Source organism: Bufo gargarizans, chromosome 1, assembly GCF_014858855.1.
Source record: "Bufo gargarizans isolate SCDJY-AF-19 chromosome 1, ASM1485885v1, whole genome shotgun sequence".
Lineage (NCBI taxonomy): Eukaryota > Metazoa > Chordata > Amphibia > Anura > Bufonidae > Bufo > Bufo gargarizans.
The window spans coordinates 287501655-287520371 of NC_058080.1; the positions used below are offsets into that span (position 1 = coordinate 287501655).

The 18717-nt window shown below is 42.9% G+C and overlaps 1 protein-coding gene across 1 annotated transcript in view; it reads left to right on the plus strand.

Annotated features, from left to right (window-relative positions):
• The window catches only part of DNAH6 (dynein axonemal heavy chain 6), a 363279-nt gene that overhangs the window by 183569 nt on the left and 160993 nt on the right, over positions 1 to 18717 (plus strand). Inside the window, exons 53-54 of the mRNA XM_044304479.1 lie at positions 1835 to 1958; positions 4315 to 4511. Of these exons, the coding sequence (XP_044160414.1) occupies positions 1835 to 1958; positions 4315 to 4511 (321 nt within the window). The remainder of the gene's footprint in view (positions 1 to 1834; positions 1959 to 4314; positions 4512 to 18717) is intronic.

Below are 18717 nucleotides of genomic sequence, written 5' to 3' on the forward strand. Positions count from 1 at the left end.
CCCTATCCACATTTGTTTGCAGAGCACTTGCCATGCTCTTAACCACATTTTGACGTCATTTGCTGCCCTCTAGCCCTTTCCATTACATTTTTACAGCCATTTTAGTGCTCAAAAGTTTGGGTTCCCATTGACTTCGGCCGAACCCGAACATCCAGGTGTCCTCTTAACTCTAGTTAGTCGGTAGTACTAGCTGTTATACACACAAATAACCAGCCATTGTACCAGTAGTGTGTGTGTGTATATGTGTGTGTGTGTATATATATATATATATATATAGTACCAAAAGTACCATCTGTAGTACATACAGTACATACTAGTTTCCTACTTCCTTCCGTGTCTTTCAGGTTTTGGTTGCCACATTTGAGATCATTTTAGCTGAGCAGCCTATGATTTGCTGCACTTATCTTTACATTTGTCCCTCTCCAATAAACTTTTTAATCAAAGTATGTTCTTGATCCGAACAATGTCTGGAGCAACCCATTTGCCCAGTATTTCAGATGCACTATAACCAACATGTGCAGCATTTGCTGCCCTCCTACCTTTAATAAGGGCACAAATTGACACCTGTTATTCCACAGAAAGAACAACTTTACCAGTTTAACTCCTCCACTGCTGCTATTTTGCACGCAACAAGCTGATTCCTGGCATTTATGCCGGAAAGTGGCAACTCTCTGCTGGATCCTATTATAGTCAATGGGGATACGGTAGTACGTGGTCATATCTGGCAATGCTGAATACAGTGAGCTCCGGTAGTCTTATCCTCACCCGTATCAGGCTGCTGGATTCTAAATGCAACTGTTAACGGTGCCTTCATTTTAATTTTCATGCAATTTCTGCTTATAATCACTATTTGCTAAAAGTAGCATGACAATGGTTGTGTCTTAGTTATTAAGTTCTGTTTTTATACATAGTATTCTGTGTGCTCTTAGAAAATGTAGCTTTTGGTGAAATAGCTGCTATTTGCAGTTGTTGTATATATTTTTTGTGGATGACAACCAATTATAATATAGCTCATGTTACAATGTTTTTGAAAAAAGCTACTGTTGACTTACTGTATATGCCTTTGGTATATTTTTTTTACTTTTTTTTGTGTAAATTTCTGCTTGGATGTGAGTTTGTTTTGATGCATGCTTTAAAATCCTGTTTTGCACAAAGTTAGATGAAAGTGGACATGGTTAACAGCCAGGCAAGGCATCCTCAGGTTGGCTGCTTTCGGGAAATATATAGGTTTTGGGAGTACACATATTTTACAGGCTGTTACCTTTTTAAAATGTTTAGCTTAAAACCAGATTTTTGATCTCTCCAGTTCTGGTAATTTTATAAAGATATGTTCATGTAAATTTGGGCCTAAGTGGCATTTGTCAGCTCTGAACATGATGACATTTAATGTGTGTGTTCCATATTACTTTGTTTGGGTCTCAATTTAGCCCATTAGTATTAACTTTTATGCAATTTAACATCTTGAAAAAAAATTGTATGAAGGTGTCTCTGTGTATAAAGTGCTGAGGGTCATTCTACCAGTGTCAGGTGTCATATACAGGTATGTGGGTGCTTAATATGACTTTTATTTTTATTTTATTTAGGTTTTATTTGTGCATGTTGAAATTTGAAATTTGCTACCAGTGTTATAAAATGAAAAAAATCCCCTTGCAGTGAAAGCGGTTAATCTTCTTTAATCCTACGTATTTCATACATTTCAAATCAGTGTTGTTTTAAAATGAAAGTAGAATGCATGTCCATCATGCAAAGATAGGCATGAAATAAAGAGGTATTTTTAGCATTATTAGTTCCTTTTGAAATTATAAATGTTAAGATTGCTTTCCCATTTCTTTAGGTTGAGCTTGATGCTACTGTGGCCACTCTTCGAGAGAAGCAAAGAAAATTGAAAGACGTAGAAGAACAAATTAAACAGTTGCAGGATCAATATGATAAAAGCCTTGGAGAAAAGGAAACCCTTGGTAACCAGTAAAATTTGCATTCTGCTCTTGGGCATTCCTGTGCCAATGGGGAAGCACCAGTAACAACAAACATACTAACTCATGGCACGTTTACATTTTACTGGTGCATCTGACTAATCTACCACTGTCCCACAATGCCACTACACAGTTACTCTGGGGAATTACTTTATACTCTAATGGGTACCTCAGCATTTCAGTTTCTTTGGATACTGCTGTGGATCACTGCAGAAAAATGACATATTCATAATGTCATAAATTCACGTATTTCATTTATTTACTGTACATTATATTAATACAAAATTGCATCTGATTATTGATGGATGCCTGTCTGGAGAAAATATACATTTTATGTATATAAAAAATGGGGGAAAGAGTAATTTTAATTATTTTCAGTTATTTATTTCAATATGTATGCTATTTATTTTCCACAAGTAAATACAGTACTACCTCTTTGAGCAACCACCCAAAATTGCATTTTAAAAATGGTCTTCTATTGGGGTAGTCTTCTCTAAGACAATGGCTAGTATTAATAATATATGATGGAACTGAAAATCTGATGTGTGTGTGGGTAACAGTGTGGTCTTACCAGAAAGGTGGTCTTTTGTAAAAGTCTCACTGTATCAGATTTTTTTTTTTTAGATTTCAACGTTTTTATTGAAATTTTTCTTATTCAAGTGATAGCAAACATGGCATTGTATAGGTACATTAAAGTGGACGCAGCCACGTATGATACGAATTATTACAATCATAAAGGGTTCCATTGTTAGAAAGACATGTCTAATTTAACATCCGGCGGAAATTATGCCATAAGATCAAGCCAAACGCACATTCAGAATACAATCTTTAGAGTTCACAGTAAACACTAAAACAATAAGTAACAAGTGTCAAACACAAACCTGTCTACACATAAGGCTTGGCTGCAGGAGGGACCCCTAAAAGGAATGCTCAAAGGAAGACACCAACGACTATCTCCCCTATGGTGTTAAATCATTAATGATTGTCTACCTGGAGAATTTTGGGTGGGCCATCCATGGATCCCAGGTGCGCTTATACTTCATAGGAGAAAGCACAGAAGGCGAAATCATCCTCTCATACCTGCAAGTATTATTTAGCTCAGCAATCACCTCCGCAACGACTGGGGGGGTTCGTTTCCTTCCAATGGCGGGTAATAACCAATTTGGCACTAAGCAAAACATGCCCCACCACTGGTCTATACGATGGGCAGAATTGCCGAATGCCTAAAAACAAAAGAGCAATTCCTGGAGATGGGGGGTTATGTTGGCCAGATATTTCACCTAGCAATGTAAATACCTGTTTCCAGTAATCAGTGACAGCTGGGCATGCCCACAGGACGTGGAGCAGGGAGCCCACGCTTCCACAGCCCCTCCAGCACATAGGAGAAGATGTAGGATAAATAACATGCAATCTCTCGGGTGTATAATACCAATTTAAAAGCGTTTTAACCCCAGCTTCATAATGTGTGACACACTTGAAATTGGAGGCCAAAAAAACTTATAGCAGAGGACCATTCAGCCGTGGAAAATGAACTGCCCAACACACTTTCCCACCTCTGGAATGATTTGGATTTGACAAGCTCAGACTTATCCCCCATGTAGTCATATATACGCCCTGTCGCCCCTTTTTTCAGCAAGTTTTGAAAGCAGTAGAGTTGAAGGATCCCTTTGTGCGTAGAAGGGGGTTTAGTAATAATTGACGACAAGAGATGCTTAACCCTGAGATAATTAAATATTTCGCCTGTTGGAAGCTGAAATACCTGTTGGACTGTGGCAAACGGGAGAACCCCTGCAGAGCCAATGAGTTGGGAGACCTTCTCAATTCCTCGGTCCTGCCACTTTCGAAGATTTATATTTCTCAAAATCCACTCCAAGGAGCGGGCGTCAAAGTGGGAGAATAGGGTGTCCGTAGAGTCTGCATAAGAGCTATGAAAGTGTAACCAAATTCTCCCCACGTGCCTCACGGTTTGCAGGGAAACATCAGGGACCTTCCTGCTCCATAATATGCTAATCAACCAGTCCTTCAAGGAACCCTCTTTAATTGAGTGGGATTCTATTTGGTGCCAGGCTTTGTTACAATTTGTATCCCACCATTCCCTGGCTAACGACAGGCCAATGGCTCTATGGCCAGATTTTTTTTTTTTTGTGCTAAGATGCAAATATGTGAGAGACCCAAAACCTAATGCTCTAGTTGAAGGACCTAATGGCAACATGTCAGATTAAGTGGCGTCTTCATAATAAAATATATTTTTCCCGAATGTATTTCATGTTTTCATCATTTGTATATTTGTATTTCCAATTTCATATGTGTTAATTTAAAAGCGTTTTATTCTTTACCCTAGCTAAAACAATGGCCCTTACACAAGCACGACTTAACAGGGCAGGAAAACTGACGGCAGCACTAGGTGATGAACAGGTTCGGTGGAAAGAAAGCATTGAAAATTTTGAAGAAGAGATCTCAAATGTTATAGGAAATGTTTTCATTGCTGCCGCATGTGTTGCCTATTTTGGTGCCTTTACTGCTGTGTATAGACAACTGGTAAGTATACATTGTGGCTTCCTTTTCAGTACTTTGGATTCACACAGTGAGTTTAAGGAGGATGTTTCCCTTTATGAAACAGTTATGTTCTTCACAGTTCAACTTAATTCATTTGAATGTGCGGAGTACAATACTAATATACAGCTAGAACTATGTTATATTACATATATTACTTTTAAGAAAACATATATAAATTCATTCTATGACCTACAATATCTATACGATGGGAAAAAAACTGTACAGACTTTTTATTGTGTATGCCATATTGCAGAGAATGAATTCCCTTTTTCATGCTTTTAATGTAAGCCTTGTCTCTATGCCTTAGGCCTCATGCACATGACCATTGTGTGCATCCGCGGCTGTTCCGTTTTTTTCCGTGGAAAAATCGGAAAATGCACAGTTTGGCATCCGCGTCCGTGATCCCTGTTTCCAGTCCGTGAAAAAAATGACCTGTCCTATTTTTTTCACGGACAACGGTTCACGGACCCATTCAAGTCAATGGGTCCGTGAAAAATCACGGATGCACATAAGATTGTCATCTGCGTCCGTGATCCGTGTCCGTTTTTTCCTATCAATTCAAAGGCAAACTTGACTTTTCTTTTCATTTTTCATGTCCGTGGATCCTCCAAAAATCAAGGAAGACCCACGGAAGAAAAATCGGACACGGATCACGGAACAATGGAAACCGTTTTTGCGGACTGCAAAAAAAAAACTCTGTGTGCATGAGGCCTTATGGACATAATAAAAGGTGCAACCCTCTATGAGCTCCTGTTCAGACTAACCCAGCTCATTCATCAATGAACATCCATTCCTTTGAATGGTTAGCATGTAATATTAGATTTTTCCTGCAGCAACTGTGCAGCTTTTCCTGGTGATAACTGCTGATCAATGGGAGGTAGAGAAATTTGTTCTGCAGAACATTACCATGCATACCGATATTTGAATCCCAAATTGCATGACATATTATGGTAAGCTCTACGCTGTTCTGGCCTCATAATTGCACTGCAATTCTGGTTTAGCACAAATCAGCAGAAAACCCATCCCTTTTGCAGACTGCTGTGGGACAGTATGGTTTACATGATGAGTAGAAGGGGATTTAAATCCAGTGAATATAGTCATTTAGCATTCTTCTGCTTGAAATCTTTTTATATTCTTTTTTTTCAGTAAATTATATTTTCCAGTTCTATATAATTGTTTATGCTGATGTAGTCATAAGTATCGCTTTTAAGTGTCGTGATCCCCATCTTAATATGTAATCCGATAAAATGTAGTAGACAGCAATTTTAATTAATTGTTGGAATATACTGTATTCCCTGTTATTTCAGGTAAAGAGTAATGCGTAGAAAAGTTATACATTCACATTCTTTGGTTAGTGAAGCATGTAGTGAGCCGGAGATCTTTACTAGTCATATTGAAATCTCCCTAGGCAAGGTTTCATGTTCTGCATTGTGGCTTTTACGCTTGGGCTGAGCTCATGAAGCGTTTAACGTCACCACAGGAACTGAAGAAATATATATATCATGCCCACAGTAGCCACACTGTGACTTGTTACTTCAATGATATTTTGGAGATTAATCTTCCAAATCTGTCAAACTTGTGCTTGTTTGATAATTTATATGACACTATAAAGAGCATATAAAAACCATAAATGAGAAGATTCTAAGTTGTACTGTACCCAAGATTTATAATGGAAATATTAGGTATTATCATTCAAACAACTCAGTGGTGCATATGCAGAATTTTTAGGCCACATATGACTTACCCTTGTATTGATTTATTTATGCATTAACTATTTTAAACTAAAATGTTGTTAAAGGGGTTGTCTCATGAAGACAAATCCTGTCATAATGCCCAATCGGGGCATATGGGCATCACAGAGGGGGATTTCAAGCAAGGGACTGGCAGACTCAAGCTGCCCCACATGGACAGTTGTAAGAGGGTGGTCAGTAGTGTTGAGCAAACTTGTGTTTTCAAGTTCGTCGTACATGGTTCAGGTTCGAGTTATCTAAGAAGTTTGTTATGAATTCCACCATCACGGACCATAAGTTATAACGGAATTCTTAGATAACCCAAACCTTGTACGTCAAACTTTAAAACACAAGTTCTTTAATCCCTAGGGGTTCTCATTTAAAGAAACAGTCACAGACTGTATCAGTTAAAAAATAAGCTTTTCCCTTTTGTTTCTTTACAAGACAGTGGCACAAGAATCCTTGGTGTTTACACATTCTCATGCAAGAAGCACAAAAGCTTAGTGGCTGCAGATCACTCCTGATGATGTAGAATATTTAAAGGGGTTGTGTCATCTCAATCATGGGTGGCCTATTGTTAGGATATGCTACCAATGTCTGATAGTTGTGGGTCCCACCTAAAACAGAGCCTGCAAAGTGAAGAAGAGTGGAAAGAGCATGCTATTTTCAGCAGTCCCATAGAAGGGAGTGGAGGTTGGCTGCGCATACGCGGTCTGCTCTCCTTCACTTTGTGTGCCCCTTTCTAGAGATAGATAAGGGTCCCAGAGTCTGTTGCTTTCCAAGTAGTTAACTATTTGAAAAATATCTCAAGTTTGAAACATTATCCTAGCTTCACTACTGCAGCTTTCTCCTCAATCCCCAATGCTCTAAGTGACTTTGATAATTTATAACTTCATTTCTGGGCTTCCCTTTGGCCATTTTATTCTGGTTTCATGACTGAATGGCATCCGACTTTATTAATAATGTACATCATTTTATCCAAGTAGAAGCCTATGTTGAATGTAGTTTCCTGCTTCTTTCAATAAAAATAATTCAGATAATATGTGACAATTTAAAACATAAGAATTTGTCTGTAGTATATGTAATGCTAAAATTAAGTTAAATGCTTTGGTACAAGTCTAAATCTTGGCTAGTAAATAAGATAAGACTAAGCAGTCAATTTATGGGCAACGATGAAGCCTTCAACAGTATTAGTATATTAAACACAGTTTCTGCAGCTACAAGTGCTGCAAATAACATTGAGGCAGATTTAATAATGCTGTGTAAGATTTAGACAGTGTAAACTTAGACTAGACAGTCCAAAACTGCATCAGAGTTATCTAAGTGCATGCTGACTGTCCCGGCAATCGCCTGCTCCCTAGCAGCGGAGACCTCTGCAGCATGGGAGGGAGCGATCACTATGCCATCGCTCATCCCCATGCTGTATAGAGGTTTGCCGGTGTGAGATCTTGATTAGACACCACAATCTGCCACCTGCAAATTTTAATTTTTTAATGTCAAAAGATTTGGATTGCCAAATGAATGGGCATTTGTTCGTTCATCTGGCAATCGGCGGCAGTATTACACTGCAAGATGATTGCTAACGAGCATTCATATTAACACTTGTTAGCGATCATCTGCCAAAAAATCGGCAGGTGTAATACAGGCTTAGGTTTATACCACCTATTAGCCTGCTTACTTTCTGCTACTGACCAGCAATTATTGAACACATAACTGCCGAGACCACTGATTGGCTGCAGCGGTCTTGTGACCAAGAACAGGTTCCCATCACTTCAGGTCTGCTGATGGCCACTGTGCTGGAATGGAGGATTATTTGATTACACTGAAGCCTGCTATTAGTTTCCTAATTATAGATAGATAAGACCTTTATTGTCATTGTATTTCCATACAATGAAATTAATTTTGCGAATCTCTCAAAAATTCCATTCGGCTGGTTCTCCGAATTTTCCGAAAAGATTCAATTTGATCCGAATTTATTTCTGGGTGCAGAGAGCCTGTACAGTGGTGTAGAACAATGTGCCTTGCAGTAACATGCATAGGGAGTCTGCTGTGGTAGTGAAACAATACTGTGAGTCAGTATGACACACACATAAGAGGTGTTGTTCTTAGAATCACTGCATACTTCACTTATTTGGGCAGTTACGGGGCCAAAACTGACCAAATAACTCAAGTGTCAACTCAGCCTTACAGGTCAATGTTAGCACCAGGTATAAGGAACTATACAGAGGCCCAAGATTCTACTGTAGCGTGAAAGAGCACACTCCTTTTACACTGTCATCAGCTGATTTCACACAGATGTCTACAGAACCTGTTCTATGAAACGCTTACACAAGTAGAGCACCCCTTGACAGAGTAGAGAGGGTTTCAGCAGTAAGTTTGTGTTGACATCACTGGTTATTTTGCACTTCCTCTGATCAGTCAGAACAATAACCCCCCAAAAAATGGATTCTGTCTGTTGATCATCCTTATTCAGTCGGTCAGCATTTGGTCAGTAATTCATCAGTATTGCTAAAACCCCCCAAAAAAACAGGAGTAGATCCAAAACAGAGATGACACGTCTTCTGTGTTTTGTACCTACTCCTGCTTTTGGCTACCAAATCATAAGCCAATTCTGATGGGACCATACAGGCCTTACAGCTGCTACAAAGACAGGATCCGTTGTGCGTCTCATTTTTCCTTCCTTCTGACAGATCAGATAAATGATTACGTCAACCAGGCCAAAAAGGCAAAATAGTGGCCCAGTCATGGAGTGGGGAGGGTGGGAACAGCATGGGAAGTCCACAGATTGGCCCAGTGACAGTGGTGAGGTGGAAGCAACATGAGGAGACCACAGACCAGTGATGTTGCAGCAGCATGAGAAGACCACCGAGTGGTGATTTGGCAGCAGCATGAGGAGACCACAGAGTGGCCTAGAGACAAAGTAGTGATTTGACAGCAGCATGAGGAGACTACAGAGTGACACAATGACAGTGTGGAGGTGGCAGCAGCAGCATGAGAAGGCCACAGACTGACAAGGTGACATAGTGTCGAGGTGGCAGCAGCATGAGGAGACTACAGAGTGGCAAGGTGACATAGTGTGGAGGCAGAAGCAGGAGCAGGAAGAGACCACAGAGTGGCCCAGAGACAGAGTTGTGAGTTGGTAGCAGCATGAGGAGACCACAGAGTGGCAAGGTGAAATAGTATGGAGGTGGCAGCAGCATGAGGAGACCACAGAGTGGTCCAGATACAGAGTTGTGAGTTGGCAGCAGCATGAAGAGACCACAGAGTGGCAAGGTGGCATAGGGAGGAGCTGGCAGCAGCATGAGGAGACCAAAGAGTGGCATGTTGACATACTGTGGAGGTGGCAGCAGCAGCATGAGGAGACCACAAAGTGGCACAATAACATAGTGTGGAGGCGGCAACAGCAGCATGAGGAGACCTGGGTGGTAAGGTGGCAGAAGCATCAGGAGACCACATAGTGACTCGGTGACAAAGTAGGGAGATGGGTGGCAATACCAGTACCCGCTGACGATGGTGGGTGTAAGAAGGAGCACTTGGCATCAGATGTGTGGCATCAGGCGGTTGACAGCTTCAGAATAGTAGGCAGGTAGCCAGAAGAAACCTGTCTCTTTTGTCAAGGTTTGGGTGAGGCAGCATGGATGATCTGATACAGTGGTGCCCAACCATTTCTCGTCTGAGGGCCGCACTAGAATTGGTATAAATTTTGCGGGCCGGAACCAGGTAGCTTTGCCAGAAAGAAATGCAAACACTGTGAGGGGGCACGTGTGAGCATTACTACTGTGAAGAGGGCACATATCTGTCATAACTACTGTGAGAGGGCACATATCAGGGCATAACTACTGTGAGGGGGCACATATCAGGGCATAACTACTATGAGGAGGGCACATATCAGGGCATAACTACTGTGAGGGGGCACATATCTGGGCATAACTACTGTGAGGGGGCATGTGCGAGCATTACATCTGTGAAGAGGGCACATATTTTGGCTTTATTACTGTGAGGGGGCACATCTGGGCATAACTACTGTGAGGGGGCACATATCAGGGCATAACTACTATTAGGAGGGCACATATCAGGGCATAACTACTGTGAAGAGGGCACATATCTGTGCATAACTACTGTGAGGGGGCACATATCTGGGCATAACTACTGTGAGGGGGCATGTGCGAGCATTACATCTGTGAAGAGGGCACCTATCTTGGCATTATTACTGTGAGGAGGGCACATATCAGGGCATAACTACTGTGAGAGGGCACATATCTGGGCATAACTACTGTGAGGGGGCATGTGCGAGCATTACATCTGTGAAGAGGGCACATATCTTGGCATTATTACTGTGAGGAGGGCACATATCAGGGCATAACTACTGTGAAGAGGGCACATATCAGGGCATAACTACTGTGAGGGGGCATGTGTGAGCATTATGTCTGTGAAGAGGGGACATATCTTGGCATTATTACTGTGAGGGGGCACATATCTGGGCATAACTACTGTGAGGTGGCATGTGTGAGCATTACTACTGTGAAGAGGGCACATATCTTGTCATTATTACTGTGAGGGGGCATGTGATGTATACATGTGTGTAATGTATGTAGTGCAGTATGTGATGATCACACACTGCACTACATACATTTTGTAGCTCACAGATATAGCTGGCAGCATGAAAACAAATTGAAAAAGAAATTACAAAAGCATGTACCACTACAATATACCATTCTACCATATCAAAAGTGCTTAAGTATCATCCTTATAATAACTTCACCATAATAGTAAAAACTTGTGCAAATAAATAGTTGCAAAAATTTCAGTGGGCCAATCTTGCACATCTTACTTTAATATAGATAAGCCCACAGTGTTAACATATAACACTGCTCTTGGGAAGAAACTATTCCTCAATCTATTTGTCCTCGCTTTCAGAACCCCATACCTTTTCCCTGATGGTAACAAATTTTAAAAAATCCTGTCCTGGGTATGTTGAAGCTATAATCATACTGCTCGTTCCACTATAAAGATGACTAGTGTACACAAATCTAGACTTTGTAATTCTGCCCTTACTATTCTCTGCGTGGTCTTAAATGCTCTTGCCATATCGCAACTATTTTCCACAGTGGCACTTCCATACCACAATGTGATACAATAGGAGAGAATGAAGTAGAATGTTTTGCTTTTTTTTTTAACTTCCTCAAGAAGAACAGTCTTTGTTGGGCCTTCCTAACCAAATAGGACATGCTCACAGTCCATGTTAGGTCTCTTATAATGTAAAGCTCTTTCTTCTGCCATCTTCCTTCCCTTCCTAAAATCAACTATAACATTCTTAGTCTTAGCCACATTGAGGACCAGATTACTGTCTCCACACCACTCAACTAATCTCTGAACCTCTTCCCTGTCGTACCTACCAGAGATGAGCGAATCTCTCAAAAATTCCATTCGGCTGGTTCCTCCGAATTTTCCGAAAAGATTTAATTTGATCCAAATTTATTTCTGGGTGCAGAGAGCCTGTACAGGTCCTTCTAAAAAAATTAGCATATTGTGATAAAGTTCATTATTTTCTGTAATGTACTGATAAACATTAGACTTTCATATATTTTAGATTTATTACACACAACTGAAGTAGTTCAAGCCTTTTATTGTTTTAATATTGATGATTTTGGCATACAGCTCATGAAAACCCCAAATTCCTATCTAAAAAAATTAGCATATCATGAAAAGGTTCTCTAAACGAGCTATTAACCTAATCATCTGAATCAACTAATTAACTCTAAACACCTGCAAAAGATTCCTGAGGCTTTTAAAAACTCCCAGCCTGGTTCATTACTCAAAACCGCAATCATGGGTAAGACTGGTGACCTAACTGCTGTCCAGAAGGCCATCATTGACACCCTCAAGCAAGAGGGTAAGACACAGAAAGAAATTTCTGAACGAATAGGCTGTTCCCAGAGTGCTGTATCAAGGCACCTCAGTGGGAAGTCTGTGGGAAGGAAAAAGTGTGGCAGAAAACGCTGCACAACGAGAAGAGGTGACCGGACCCTGAGGAAGATTGTGGAGAAGGACCTTGGGGGACCTGCGGAAGCAGTGGACTGACTCTGGAGTAGAAACATCCAGAGCCACCCTGTACAGGCGCGTGCAGGAAATGGGCTACAGGTGCCGCATTCCCCAGGTCAAGCCACTTTTGAACCAGAAACAGCAGCAGAAGCGCCTGACCTGGGCTACAGAGAAGCAGCACTGGACTGTTGCTCAGTGGTCCAAAGTACATTTTTTCGGATGAAAGCAAATTTTGCATGTCATTCGGAAATCAAGGTGCCAGAGTCTGGAGGAAGACTGGGGAGAGGGAAATGCCAAAATGTCTGAAGTGCAGTGTCAAGTACCCACAGTCAGTGATGGTCTGGGGTGCCATGTCAGCTGCTGGTGTTGGTCCACTGTGTTTTATCAAGGGCAGGGTCAATGCAGCTAGCTATCAGGAGATTTTGGAGCACTTCATGCTTCCATCTGCTGAAAAGCTTTATGGAGATGAAGATTTCATTTTTCAGCACGACCTGGCACCTTCTCACAGTGCCAAAACCACTGGTAAATGGTTTACTGACCATGGTATTACTGTGCTCAATTGGCCTGCCAACTCTCCTGACCTGAACCCCATAGAGAATCTGTGGGATATTGGGAAGAGAAAGTTGAGAGACGCAAGACCCAACACTCTGGATGAGCTTAAGGCCGCTATCGAAGCATCCTGGGCCTCCATAACACCTCAGCAGTGCCACAGGCTGATTGCCTCCATGCCACGCCGCATTGAAGCAGTCATTTCTGCAAAAGAATTCCCGACCAAGTATGGAGTGCATAACTGAAATTATTTGAAGGTTGACTTTTTTTGTATTAAAAACACCTTTCTTTTATTGGTCGGATGAAATATGCTAATTTTTAGAGATAGGAATTTTGGGTTTTCATGAGCTGTATGCCAAAATCATCAATATTAAAACAATAAAAGGCTTGAACTACTTCAGTTGTGTGTAATGAATCTAAAATATATGAAAGTCTAATGTTTATCAGTACATTACAGAAAATAATGAACTTTATCACAATATGCTAATTTTTTTAGAAGGACCTGTACAGTGGTGTAGAACAATGTGCCTTGCAGTAACATGCATAGGGAGTCTGCTGTGGTAGTGAAACAATACTTTGAGTCAGTATGACACACACATGACAGGTGTTCTTAGAATCACTGCATACTTCACTTATTTGGGCAGTTACGGGGCCAAAACTGACCAAATAACTCAAGTGTCAACTCAGCCTTACAGGTCAATATTAGCACCAGGTATAAGGAACTATACAGAGGCCCAAGATTCTACTGTAGCGTGAAAGAGCGCACTCCTTTTACAATGTCATCAGCTGATTTCACACAGATGTCTACAGAACCTGTTCTATGAAACGCTTACACAAGTAGAGCACCCCTTGACAGAGTGGAGAGGGTTTCAGCAGTAAGTTTGTGTTGACATCACTGGTTATTTTGCACTTCCTCTGATCAGTCAGAACAATAACCCCCCAAAAATGGATTCTGTCTGTTGATCATCCTTATTCAGTCGGTCAGCATTTGGTCAGTAATTCATCAGTATTGGTAAAGCCCCCCAAAAAAACAGGAGTAGATCCAAAACAGAGATGACATGTCTTCTGTGTTTTGTACCTACTCCTGCTTTTGGCTACCAAATCATAAGCCAATTCTGATGGGACCATACAGGCCTTACAGCTGCTACAAAGACAGGATCCGTTGTGCGTCTCATTTTTCCTTCCTTCTGACAGATCAGATAAATGATTACGTCAACCAGGCCAAAAAGGCAAAATAGTGGCCCAGTCATGGAGTGGGGAGGGTGGGAACAGCATGAGAAGTCTACAGATTGGCACAGTGACAGTGGTGAGGTGGAAGCAACATGAGGAGACCACAGACCAGTGATGTTGCAGCAGCATGAGAAGACCACGGAGTGGCCTAGAGACAGAGTAGTGATTCGACAACAGCATGAGGAGACCACAGAGTGACACAATGACAGTGTGGAGGTGGCAGCAGCAGCATGAGAAGGCCACAGACTGACAAGGTGACATAGTGTCGAGGTGGCAGCAGCATGAGGAGACTACAGAGTGGCAAGGTGACATAGTGTGGAGGTGGCAGCAGGAGCAGGAAGAGACCACAGAGTGGCCCAGAGACAGAGTTGTGAGTTGGTAGCAGCATGAGGAGACCACAGAGTGGCAAGGTGACATAGTATAGAGGTGGCAGCAGCATGATGAGACCACAGAGTGGCACAATGACAGAGTATGGAGGTGGCAGCAGCAGCATGAGGAGACCTGGGTGGTAAGGTGGCAGAAGCATCAGGAGACCACATAGTGACTCAGTGACAAAGTAGGGAGATGGGTGGCAATACCAGTACCCGCTGACGATGGTGGGTGTAAGAAGGAGCACTTGGCATCAGGCGGTTGGCAGCTTCAGAATAGTAGGCAGGTAGCCAGAAGAAACCTGTCTCTTTTGTCAAGGTTTGGGTGAGGCAGCATGGATGATCTGATACAGTGGTGTCCAACCATTTTTCGTCTGAGGGCTGCACTAGAATTGGTATAAATTTTGCGGGCCGGAACCAGGTAGCTTTGCCAGAAAGAAATGCAAACGCTGTGAGGGGGCACGTGTGAGCATTACTACTGTGAAGAGGGCACATATCTGTCATAACTACTGTGAGGGGGCACATATCAGGGCATAACTACTGTGAGGGGGCACATATCAGGGCATAACTACTGTGAGGGGGCACATATCAGGGCATAACTACTGTGAGGGGGCACATATCAGGGCATAACTACTATGAGGAGGGCACATATCAGGGCATAACTACTGTGAAGAGGGCACATATGTGGGCATAACTACTGTGAGGGGGCATGTGCGAGCATTAGATCTGTGAAGAGGGCACATATCTTGGCATTATTACTGTGAGGGGGCACCTCTGGGCATAACTACTGTGAGGGGGCACATATCAGGGTATAACTACTGTGAAGAGGGGACATATCTTGGCATTATTACTGTGAGGGGGCATGTGATGTATACATGTGTGTAATGTATGTAGTGCAGTATGTGATGATCACACACTGCACTACATACATTCCACACATGCATACATCACATACTGCGCTGTCACCTTCTTCTGCAGGTCTACCTTGATGTCTGGTCTTTAGGCTTCAGTCAGATCCTCCACCGCCATGCTTACGCTGTGTGCCCGACACTACCAGGAGCTGGCCCCTCCTCCTTTCATATCCCGCCGGCTTCTCCTACAGCAGGGCGCTCTATCGCTCCAGTGCCCGCCCAATCTTACCAATCCGGGGCGTAGCTAGAAATGACTGGGCCCCATAGCAAAAAAGATTTATGGGCCCCCCCCTCCAGGATCTCCCACCCCCACATACCTATAGGACCTCCCACCCCTTCCAGAGCTCCCATCCCAACATCCCCACACCTCTACCTAGATCCCCCTCAGTGTCATCCACAGATCCCCCCTCAGTGTCATCCACAGATCCCCCCCCTTCAGTGTAATCCACAGATCCCCCCCTCAGTGTCATCCACAGATCCCCCCCCTCAGTGTCATCCACAGATCCCCCCCCTCAGTGTCATCCAAAGATCCCCCCCCCTCAGTGTCATCCACAGATACACCCCCCCCTCAGTGTCATCCACAGATACACCCCCCCTCAGTGTCATCCACAGATACACCCCCCCCTCAGTGTCATCCACAGATACACCCCCCCCTCAGTGTCATCCACAGATACACCCCCCTCAGTGTCATCCACAGATACACCCCCCCCTCAGTGTCACCCACAGATACACCCCCCCCTCAGTGTCATCCACAGATACACCCCCCCTCAGTGTCATCCACAGATACACACCCCCCCTCAGTGTCATCCACAGATTCCCCCCCTCAGTGTCATCCACAGATTCCCCCCCCCTCAGTGTCATCCACAGATTCCCCCCCCTCAGTGTCATCCACAGATTCCCCCCCCTCAGTGTCATCCACAGATTCCCCCCCCTCAGTGTCATCCACAGATTCCCCCCCCTCGGTGTCATCCACAGATATCCCCCCCCTCGGTGTCATCCACAGATATCCCCCCCTCGGTGTCATTCACAGATCCCCCCTCGGTGTCATCCACATATCCCCCCCCCCTTGGTGTCATCCCTGCGCCAGAAACATTTAGGACTCTGCCCCTCCCCTGTGCAGGGCCTGTCACTTCTATGGCTGACATACTGTTAGATCAAATAAGTAAATAAAAAGGAAATTAATACACCCCAAAAAAGGCTGTCATTTTGTCACTTCACCACACAACGGCAAATAATACTTTTTTTTGCCACTAATACACGCCAAAAGGGGCTGTAATTTTCTCACTTCCCCACAGAACGGCTAATAAGCCCTCTTTTTCCTCCACTAATACATGCCAAAAAGGCTTTAGAACATATAACTGCACCGCTGAATGGCAATTAATACTTTTTTTTCCACTTATACATGCCAAAAAAGGCCTTAGAACATATAACTGCACCGCACAAGGGCTAATAAGACATACAAATATTTCCTAGTAATAAACCCTGTTAATGGCTGTATCACACAGCACTTGCGCCCCAATAACAAGAACGGTTTGCTGGAATTACAGAGCTGTATAATGGCAATTTGGATCCCCAGTCAGTGCAGAAAGGTGTAATAGGATTGCACTGTGTTCTGCTTCCATACTGTGGAATAATTTCTCCCTATCCTTTCCCTACATCTTTCGCTGAACTTCTATTCCGCAAAATAAGTGTTCAAGTCTTTCCTAGCACTGTCCCTAGTGCCTGCTGACGTCTCTCCCTGCACTAAGCACACTGGAAAATGGCTGAGGCTATTTATAGGGCTGTGACATCACACTGACTGCTGATTGGCTGCATGCATGGTATTGTGGGTGATCCCTTGTTCCCAGAGTTCTTTGCTACATGTCCTAACATGTGCAGCAGCCATTATAGGAAAAAATGCTATTTGTTACCACGAAGCGTCAGGAAATTCGGAGCGAATTGAATTCCACTTCGTCAACTTCGAGTCGCTCATCTATAGTACCTACAGTATCATCATTCTTTGAAATTCTGCCTATTACAGTATTGTCGTTTGCAAACTTTACTATCATGTTGGTTGGTTGCTATTAAAAGCAGAACTCAAATCAATAAATAATATCTTGGCGAATGCATCTGGTTTCTCCTTGCCAACATTACAGTCAAAATGGGCAAAAAAGCTATTCAGAGTATCCGGAAGTGTGAGGTATGCGCTCATCCATACACTTCTACCTATATGACTAGTTACTATCCTGATACCCTTCCACGTAGCTTTAGAATTATTGTTCTCAAAATGATCCTCGATCCGTTCTTGATATCTCTCTAAGTACACCGCACAATCCCACTTAATTACTGCAACCTCTCCCCTTCATACACTCTGCACATACCAAGAGCCCCTTCGACACAAGCGAGAATTCCGCGCGGGTGCAATGCGTGATGCAAACGCATTGCGCCCACATGGAATCCGGACCCATTCATTTAAATGGGTCTGTGTACATGAGCGGTGGTTTTCACGCATCACTTTTGCGTTACATGAAAATTGCAGCATGTTCTATATTCTGCGATTTTCATGGCCCCATGAAAGTGAATGAGGCTGCATGAAAATCGCATTGCATCTGCAAGCAAGCGCGGATGCAATGCGATTTCCATGGATGGTTGCTAAGAGATGTTTTCAGTTTTTTATCACACCTGTGCAAAACGCAGTACATTGCATTGCACCCGCACGATAAAAGCTGAACAACTGAACGCGATCGCAAACAAAACTGAATGCCTTTGTTTGCGAAATCGTGTAGTTTTCACTGAACACATCCACAAGGAATCCGGACATAATCCGGACACGCTCGTCTGCAAGGGGCCTAACAGTTGCAGCTTCTGTGCAATGCTGCTTGTTCACATTTGGAGCAAGGCTAGAGAGAGCACTATACCGATAGGACAGAGTAGGTGTTAAAAAGAGGTGTCTAAGTTAATTCCAGGCTGTGGGGGAGGTGTTCTGTACACTATATAATTAAATGAGTGTGTGCCAATAAAGATAGACCTGGTTTACCCAGCATCAAGCCTCGGCTTGTGTGTGTGTAGGGAGGGGTATACTAGTCTGCCTGTATGGCTTAATTGCGGTCCGGCTGAAGAAAAGAGGAACCCGTGACGGTGAGAGTTGGACAGACCGTCACAGTGGTATTTGAGGAAAGCGATATTTAACAGCTATATCTGGGGTGGCGGAATACATTTATACAGGTATTAGTGACATAAACCCTGAAGTATTAGGAAGCAAGGGGCGAAATTAATAATGAACTTGGGCCATCTCCTTAACTTGAATCTAGTGGGATCTGTGTCAAAATAACATAGTATTATCTGATGTACAGTGTAGTATTATCTGAGTCAGCACTAT